At 34.0% G+C, this 9,592-nt stretch overlaps 1 protein-coding gene and 1 non-coding gene across 3 annotated transcripts; one reads left to right on the top strand and one right to left on the bottom strand.

Annotated features, from left to right (window-relative positions):
• Window positions 1-1,202: 1,202 nt before the first annotated feature.
• On the top strand, window positions 1,203-4,926 carry LOC107861894. Of its 2 annotated transcripts, XM_016707276.2 has the most exons (2): window positions 1,231-1,473; window positions 1,744-4,926. In XM_016707276.2, exon 2 carries the CDS (start codon window positions 1,773-1,775, stop codon window positions 4,812-4,814), a length of 3,042 nt encoding a protein of 1,013 aa, XP_016562762.2. In that variant the 5' UTR covers window positions 1,231-1,473; window positions 1,744-1,772; the 3' UTR covers window positions 4,815-4,926. The 2 variants fall into 2 exon arrangements, with proteins under 2 accessions (XP_016562761.2, XP_016562762.2); XM_016707275.2 differs by having other exon boundaries at window positions 1,203-4,926.
• A 1,127-nt stretch (window positions 4,927-6,053) lies between these two features.
• On the bottom strand, window positions 6,054-6,125 carry TRNAD-GUC. The gene has a single exon. It is a non-coding gene; the product is annotated as a tRNA-Asp (tRNA).
• Window positions 6,126-9,592: the final 3,467 nt, after the last annotated feature.

Genomic DNA, 9,592 nt, shown 5'->3' with positions numbered 1-9,592 from the left:
ATTAATCTTACAGCTGCCGTCTGTGAAGATAGCTCGGGAAACAAAAAAAAATCTCAAATAAGTACCTTGAAAATAAAAAATAAAAAAATAAAATGTGATACTACTAATATTCTCTCAAAATTAAGAACTACAAGAAAAATATCACTCCCTTCGTCCAATTTTTCTCTCACTTTTAGCTTCATAAGAATCAATTTAATTTATTTTTCGAGTAAACTGAATTAAATTAATTTAATATTTTAATTATAAAACTTAGATATTTGAAAGCTACATGAAAGATACTGTAATTTCTCTAAATATTGATCAAAGTCCATACAGTTTGATTCACGAGAACTAAATATGACAGTTAAAAGTGAACGAGAGAATATAGGTTCAAGAGGATTCCCCGTAAAAAGTACTCCCTCACTTCATTGCTACTCTCTCCTTTCGCTTTTACTTGTCACTAATTTCTTAATTGAATTTTTATTTTTATTTATCATTTTTGATATATCAAGAAGAGATTTTTTTTTTCTATTTTATCCTTTATATTAATTGATTTTTTTTCAAATTAATTTTAGGATGGATATTATGATAAAATAGTCATGTTATTCATTTTTTTTTAATAGATGTACCAACTCAAATTGTAACAAGTAAAATCATATGGAGGGAGTATTTAACGCATGCCCTTAACCACCAAAAAATGTGGTGCGGTGGATGAGATTGCTCCTCTCTTAACCAGTGGTCTCGGTTCGAGTCTTGGGTATAAAAAAATTCTTGGTAGGGAGCGCTACCCCCGAATGGGGGCCCTACTCGACGCGAATCCGGATTAGTCGGGCTCCAATGCGGGTACCGAATACCGGATGAAAACAATGATTGGTAATGTAATTTTACCATTTTGCCCCTCTTAATTGTGTTTTGTAGTTAGTTCCAATATTGATGGATGAATAATACTAAAGTACCATTTATATTCTTAATGATGTACTTTTAATGATACTCCTCTTTGTAACACTTTTCAAGAATGCTAATAATAAGGAGTAATTAATTACACTAAGGATATAATGAAAAAAAAAATTATCTTGTCTTGATAGGTAAAAAAGAATAAGTAAAATGGGACAATAAATTAAAAGGAGGGAGTACGTATTAGAATCTTAGAGAGTAAGTAAATTGATTAACTGAGATGTGCTTACTATTAATTAAGGAACTAATTTTGGCTCTTTTCCGACCAAAACATAAAAGAAAAACAAAGATTAGAGGAGTACTTGGACACAGGGCTTGTAATAAGAATAAGAAAGTAGATTTGTCTTAACCTCAGCAAGTGTCGTGTCGCCATCATCAATTGCCTTGACTTCAACTTCACACCTTACTCTCTCTACTTACCCTAATTATCAAAACTCAAAATCAAACCACCTAACACTTCTCTCTTTTTCTCAAATTAATCATCACTTGCCCATGAATTCTGGGTTCCATTTCTCTTCCTACGAACATTTGAGTTAACAGGTAAGTGCACTTTTGCTACTTCCTAATCAAGATTCACTAATTCTTGAACAAAGACTTAATTTTGCAAAGTTCCCATTTCTGTTTTTGCTGTTTTGATTCGAGTTTAGTTCTAAAGTGGGTTAACTATGAATCTTGATTAAAGGGTTGTTTGGATTCAGTATTAGCTGTTCTTGGAAAAAATGTCTTTTTTTGCTTCTGATTGGACAATGACTGGTATTATAATCTGGCTGATGCTGTTGTGTGTTGGTTTTGTTCATTCATACATGGCAGATGAGTTAGGACCTAGGACTAGAACTTCTATGACTTACAAATATGAAAGAACTGATGAAGTCAAGAAAGAATGTGCTTTTGTTTTAGCTTCTGCTTCTGAATTGAAACCTGGTGATAACAGAATGGATGGACTAAAATATGAATTATCGTTTCTGAATGGAGATTGGTGGCAAGTGTCCAATGGGGTTTCAATAATGCCTTTTGATGATAGAGATCTTGTAAATAGATCGTTGGATCTTCGATCCCCGTTGAGCTTAGTTTCTTTTTGGGTTACTGATGTTGATCGTTCCCATCGAGATAAGAAGTCTATGAGGGTGAGTGGGATAATGCAGATCGGTATTACCCTAGATGGTTTGTTTTCAAGTCAACCATATGAGAGAAGTCCTCGTTTTGATATATGGCCCGGTCATTCCCAGCTTTCTGTGACTTTTGAAGGAATATACATTGAATCGAAGTCAAGTCGAGAGGAAAGAGTGATGTGTTTGTTAGGGACCACCATGTTGCCTTCTCGTCAACAAGAGTCTACTGATCCGTGGGAGTGGGTAATGGAATCTGGTTATACTAATCAGCCACCTCTTATGCAAGATGATCGAATTTTACTCGTGCTTCATTATCCTAGAACAAATACACTGACTAATAGAGCAATTTTAGGAACAATGAAAAGCTTAAACCCAAAGACTAGTTTTAAGTACTTTGATGAGGTTCATATGTCTTCTTGGGCAGGAACCCCTTCAAAGTACGAATTTGGTTCTGAAAAGTTTGTGTCCAAAGCTTGTGATCCATACCCATACAAAGATAGTCTGAGTACTGACATAAATACGTATAGAGGGCCTAACTTCTGTTATATTCTTCAAAGATTCACTCTCCAAGAAGCCTTTACAGTTGTGCCAAACTGGAAATGCAACGGTACAGATGATTTTTGTAGTCAATTGGGTCCATTTAGTTCAGACAAGGATATTAAGGCCACGGATGGGGGTTTTAAGGACGTCAAACTTGTCCTTTGGGATGTTCGATGTGATAAAATTTCTGTAAAAGATAATGTCACTTCTTCAAGGGTCTCTTCCGTTTTTAGAGTGGTTTCTCCTTCGGAGAATCAGTTCACCGCAGCACAAAGGACTGGGCTTAATAACATGACTCTTTCTGCTGAGGGAATCTGGAAATCTTCCAGTGGACAGCTTTGTATGGTTGGTTGCCGTGGAGTTGTTGGTGCAGAAGACAGCAACTGTGATTCTCGAATCTGCTTGTATGTTCCACTATCCTTTTCTATAACGCAAAGGAGCATAATTATTGGTCATTTTTCCAGCATAAATGGAAGCAGTAGGCATTACTTCCCTTTATCATTTGAGAAACTGATCCGCCCTGTTGAGCTCTGGGATCATTATACTGATTCTCGCCCATACTACAAGTACTCAAAAATCGATGCAGCTGCTACAGTCCTTGAGAAAAATGAAGCCTTCAGCTTTGGTTCGATGTTTAAGAAATCAATGTTGACATTCCCAAAACTGGAAGATGCAGATTCTTTTCCCATCAGCCTTTCGATTCTCTCTGAAGATCTCTCCCTTCATACATCAGCAGTTGCAGATCAACTTGCCGGTTCAGCTAACCAAAGAGTTGAAATTGAAATGGAGATTCTTTCTCTTGGTCCAATGTTTGGGCCTTTGTCAAATGGTTCAATCAGTGAAAAAGAGAATTCTTATCATGCTAAGGCTGAATACACAGAAAAACAGCTTCTCTTAAATGTTTCTGCTCAACTTAGTCTCACTGGGACGCCATACAGCAACATGTCTTCGCTTTTTGTAGAGGGACTGTATGATCCACATGTCGGAAAGATGTACCTCATTGGTTGCAGGGATGTTCGAACCTCCTGGAAAATTCTATCAGAAAGCATGGACCTTGAGGCTGGATTGGATTGTCTAATTGAGGTGGTTATGGCATACCCACCAACCACTGCTCGTTGGTTGGTCAATCCAACATCTAAAATCTCCATATCCTCTCAAAGGAATGAGGATGATCCACTCTATTTTAATCCTGTGAACATTCAAACATTCCCCATTATGTACAGGAAGCAGCGAGAAAATATTCTTTCCCGTCGGGCGGTAGAGGGCATCCTCCGCATCTTGACGCTCTCTCTGGCGATCTTTTGCATTTTCAGCCAACTATTTTACATCAGAGATAATGCAGAATCAGTTCCGTATGTCTCGCTTGCCATGCTAGGTGTCCAAGCTCTTGGCTTCAGCCTGCCTTTGATCACAGGTGCAGAGGCTTTGTTCAAAATGATGGGTGCTGAAATCAATGAAACTCCATCAGACGATCTTGATAGCAGCCAGTGGATCCGTGTGATTGATTATACTGTCAAGGTTCTTGTGCTTGTTTCCTTTTTAGCAATAGCAAGGCTCAGCCAAAAAGTGTGGAGATCCCGTATCAGATTATTGACAAGGAGCCCTCTTGAACCACATCGTGTTCCAAGTGACAAGTGGGTACTTCTCAGTACACTGGTAATACATGCTGTTGGATATATCATTGTTTTGTTTGTCCACTCCTTTAATACAAGCCAGAAACCTCTTCATGCTGAACGTTACGTAGATTCCACTGGAAATTTCCACACCTTGAGGGAATGGGAAACTGAATTAGAGGCGTACATGGGGTTGATTCAAGATTTCTTTTTGCTTCCTCAAGTAATAGGTAACCTTGTTTGGCAAATCCAGTGCAAGCCACTCAGAAAGCTATATTATATTGGTCTTACGTCTGTTAGACTTCTGCCTCATGTATATGATTACATCAGATCTCCTGTTCCCAATCCCTATTTCTCCGAAGAATATGAGTTTGTCAACCCACGGTTTGATTTTTACACCAAGTTTGGGGACGTTGCCATACCAGTGGCTGCTGTTGTTCTGGCAGTTGTAGTGTATATTCAGCAGAGGTGGAACTATGAGAAGCTTAGCCAAACACTTAGACTGGGCAAGATTAAGCTTCTACCAGTTGCATCCCGAGTTTATGAGAGGTTACCTTCCGCTGAAGCTGAACTTACCTTGGGGGCTAATGATCATGACAAAGACCGGGATGTCGACTGAATGAGATTTTACTGACTTGAGTGAGATTACTCTTGAAAAAGAAAGTTTAGTGACTTGTTGTATGTACATTTTGAGCAGTTTATATCCAGTCTTGCGGAATTGTTTCTTTTCATATCCAGTCTTTTCTCAAATATGCTTTTACCTGTCTGATAATGAGGCACATAATTTACTACTACGGGCTCGTTTGGTAGAACGCATTAGCTCTGTAATTTACTAATATCTTATTTGGTACACTTTTTCAATCTATGCATCACTAACACAAACATTAGTTATACACTCTATTGTGTATTATGTTATGCATAACTAATACATGGATATTAGCAATGCAAAAGACTTTGATGCATGGGTAAGACACAATAGCCTCTCAAAATATTTTTCACATCATTTTCATTATATTTGTGGAGGGTATTTTTCTCTTTTTTGTACTTCTCTGAAAATTATCTCTATTATGTCTTGTTTCTGTATGCCATCTTTTCCTGTTACATGTTTCTTTACGATCTTGGTGTACTATTCTCCATCTTGAGCCGGAGGTCTATCGAAAAAAGCTTCTCTAGACTCTACTTCTTCGAATATAGTGGTATGGACTGCGTACATCTTACCCTTCCCAGACCTCACTTTGTGGACTTTGTGGGAATACACTGGGCCAGTTGTTGTTGTTGTGGAGGGTATTTTTGTAAATAATTTTTTTATTTAAAAATATGCAATGCAAGTTATTTTTAATACACCAGATCAAACACAGCATAAGAAAAAAAGTGCATAACTAATGTAAGCATAACAAATACTTACATTTCATATTTTGCACTATTCTTATGCATCCTATGCAACGACCCCTAAAAGAATCCATTATGCATGAGTTTGCTCTAAGAATTTAACCAACGTTTTTACTGGTTTTTGACCATGAAATGGTTCTTGATTATCATGTTGTCGTATTCCCTTTCCCAATGTTATTAGCTCCTAGGTTGCTCAGGCTTTCCAAAATATTACGTACCTATGTTGGATCCTTAAAAGAAGGACTAGTTTTTGAAGAGTCTAGCAAGATAGAATAATGATTGTCACAATTTTAAACTAGAATAGATTTGTTAGGAAAACTAATGCTAACATGGACAAGAAGATTGTCACAATTTTAGCCAAACATCAAGTAAACAGTCTTGAAAATTTTGACCAAAAGCAGGTCAGTGAGAGCAATATATCATCAGGCATTATTAGATACCAATAAAAATTTGAAGAGAAAAACATCAACGCCGTTGCCGGGGATCGAACCCGGGTCACCCGCGTGACAGGCGGGAATACTTACCACTATACTACAACGACTTTGTTGCTGGAACGTCGCGTACTTTTAAGTAAAGAGATTTTGAAACTCACATGATACATAATCTAATGAGTGAATAAACCAATTATCTAGTCTTGTTTTCTTTCTTTAAGTGGTTGGTTGGTTTCCGGAATAATTTAATGACTACCAAAGGTTAAACTGGGATGTTAAATATCCTCTACGACTCTATCCTTAATAAGATGCTCTATAAAGAATTTTTTTGTGTATTCAACAGGCTGCTTTTTGATCAATGGAAATGATAGGTCATAGTCATACATATTCCTTTTATTAGTGTTTGCCTTTATCCTTAGCTAGCTAGGTGTAATAGGAATTCAATTGTCTGCTTAGTGTGTGTAGACAGAGTTCTACACATTGGTACTTTTACATAGTTCTGAATTATTGAAATTTGACTAAATAATCACAACCTCATCCATCCAATAGTATCATTAGTTTTATTCTATTATTTCATTTCACGAGTTGAAGAGATAAATTACACTACATCTACTTCTTATGGCTTGGTCAATTCTTTTCTCTTTTAGATTAAACTCAGGATTTAATTTGACATGATATTAAATTCAGACTCATTTAATATTGGCCCCAAATCAATTGAATGGGATGGAGATACCCTGATCCCTAACTAATTGAGGGCTACATGAATGTGCATACTATGAGATTGCTAGACTCAGAACTTTGGATTAAAAGGGAAAAACAAGTTTGTCAATTAAGTGAGGGTCCTTCGACTTTTAAAAATTAGGTGAAAAGGACAAAAGAAATTTCAGTTTTTTTTTATAAATATTTTCGTTCCAACAACTTTGCGAAGTTGTTGAGACAACTAATGCAGTTGTCGAACAATTGTTCCAATTGTTCAAGCAACTTTATTTTTTTAACTTAATAAGATTGTGGAACCCAGTTATCCCCTTTTTTTAATTAAAGACTTGGGAGGATCTATCAACTCATTTTTCTCGCTAAGAGGCTCCTTATATATGTGTGAATGTGCTTTACTCCATATAATTAAGGACTCTCAAAGAGTAAGGCTAGTAAATCATTTGATTTAGGCCTTCAAAATTTTGAGCCCCAAAATTTAATATGAATTTTGTGATTTAATTTCACTTAAAATAATATTAAAGATTGTAAAATATAAAAGGTGCAAAATTTAGATTAAAAAAAAAAGACTTATCTACTTTTTATTAAAAATATTTTAGAATTTTTTGTCAAATCTTCATATTAACAAATAAAGTTTTCACAATAATATTCAAGGTAATGCATTGCAAACAAATGACTATCATCTTATTAATTAAAATTAGTCCCTACATTTATAAATAATTACATTATTATGTGAAATTAAATATTTAATGTCTTCTAAGAATATTAGACTAAAAAAAAGTACATAATAACTCTAAATTATTGATAATATTTTCGTTATGGCCATTAATTTTATCAAGACAACCTTGATTAACAATATGACATTCCTAAACTTTTTACATTTCCCCTTTTTTTGAATTAACCTTGGAGCGTGAGTTAGATCCAAAACCTAATTCTATATCACCCAAATATTTTTATTTTAATACACATGATTTTTTAAAAACCCGCAAAATAAAACGGAAATAATTGAGTCGGACTGATCAGTTATAAGCCAGAACTCTGTTGGTCCAATAAGGACAAATTGTCACATACATTTACATGTGTGAAGATATAGATTCTTTTTTGAATTGTGAAATTGGCATATTTTATATTATATTGTGTGGAAAACTCATGTTGTTGCTGAGGACAATCACCCGGACAGACCATACTAGTATGTTGGAGGGATAAAGAATTGTATTCCCAATAACTATCTATAACAATTTACGAAATAAAACACTATCCTGAAATCTTGAAGTATAAAGGAAGATACGAAGTACCTAATAGCCCAATATTCTTAAATCTTGAGTTATACAAAAAGATACGAAGCTAAGCTAAGTTGGGAGCAGTACGTCGTTACATTCAACATTACATATAATTAAAATAAATATAGTTTAAAAAACTGACAAACATAATTACACATTGTATATAAATAAAGATAAACATCATTTAAAAAACTGACAAACATGACCAATATATATGTTTGTCACGATTATGAGCTTTTGTTTTCTTGTGTGATTGTTATATGTTTCTACATTACTAAGATTTGCACTCATCCAGTCGTTATTGTAGTCGTAATATTTGATCCGCTCTATTAATGTTATATTAGTGATTTTACTCCCACGTTTATTAGATTTTTCACATTTTATTTTTTGGGAATCAAATTGATTTTTGATCTAACATTTTAAGATGTATTCTTTCATCATATTAATGCGTAAAAGATTGCAACTTATTCTACTTTTCATATAGCTTTCGAACATCTAAATTTCACTTTAAAGATTAGTTAAATTCAGGGTTCACTCAAGAATAAGGCTAATAAAATATTTGCTTTAGACCCTCCTCCCCCGAAATTTTGAGGCCTCGAGATTTTTAATAATAAATTTTATGATTTCAACTTCAATTAAAATAATAATGAAGATTGTGAAATACATTTTAAAAAAAATATCTAAAACACAAAAGAAAGTAAAAGTTATCTAACTTTTACTAGAAATATTTTAGAACTTTAAATTAATCAACTCAAACTTATATTAATAAATAAAACTTTGATTAAAACATCCAAGTTAATATATTGCAAGCAAATGACTAATATCTTATTAATTAGAATTAATGTTTACTTTTATTAATAATCATATTAATATGTAAAATTAAAAGTTATGTGTTTTTTAAAAATATTGCACAAAAAATAACTACTATGCAAGAACAAAAAAAATAACTCTATTTATTTATATATATATATAATATCTTTTATTAAAGTTTGGTTTTAGACCACTAATTTTATTTAGCCGTTCCTACTTGAGTCTCAAAACATTTTATAGTGTATTCTAATTTTAGCTTAATATTTCAATTTCATCTTATATATCTGCTTTGTCTTCTAATTTTAGCTTAATATTTCAATCTCACCCTATATCTGCTTCTTCCTTTCTCTTCTTCCTGTGATTTGCCCACCGCTACAGAAATGGCAATACATCTGTATATATATTTGCCTCATTTGCCCACGGCTAAACACACCACCGCTACAGAAATGGCAATATATCGTGTATATATATTTGCCTCTTCCTGTGATTTGCCCACCGTTGTACAGAAACGATCTGATTTGTTCACCGTTGTACAGAAACGACAACACACCTGATTTCTTTGTTTGCATCTCAATATTTTTCAATGTTTTCTAGTCACCCTCTATCAAATTAATTTATCTTATTTTTGTAATTTAACTTATACTACAACAGACTAATCGTGTAAATATTACAACTATGAGTACAATCTTCACAATTTTTAATATCTAAATTCAATATATTTTTAAAGTTTTTTTTTTTGGTTTCCCAAGGTCAATCATCCGTTCCTTTGTCAGCGC

Source organism: Capsicum annuum, chromosome 3, assembly GCF_002878395.1.
Source record: "Capsicum annuum cultivar UCD-10X-F1 chromosome 3, UCD10Xv1.1, whole genome shotgun sequence".
In the NCBI taxonomy this organism is placed as follows: Eukaryota; Viridiplantae; Streptophyta; class Magnoliopsida; order Solanales; family Solanaceae; genus Capsicum; species Capsicum annuum.
This window is presented reverse-complemented; position numbering and strand designations above follow the sequence as displayed.

Bases quoted from the DNA above. Each gene is read 5' to 3' on its own strand.
- LOC107861894 (XM_016707275.2), top strand. From the start codon at position 1,653: ATGTCTTTTTTTGCTTCTGATTGGACAATGACTGGTATTATAATCTGG.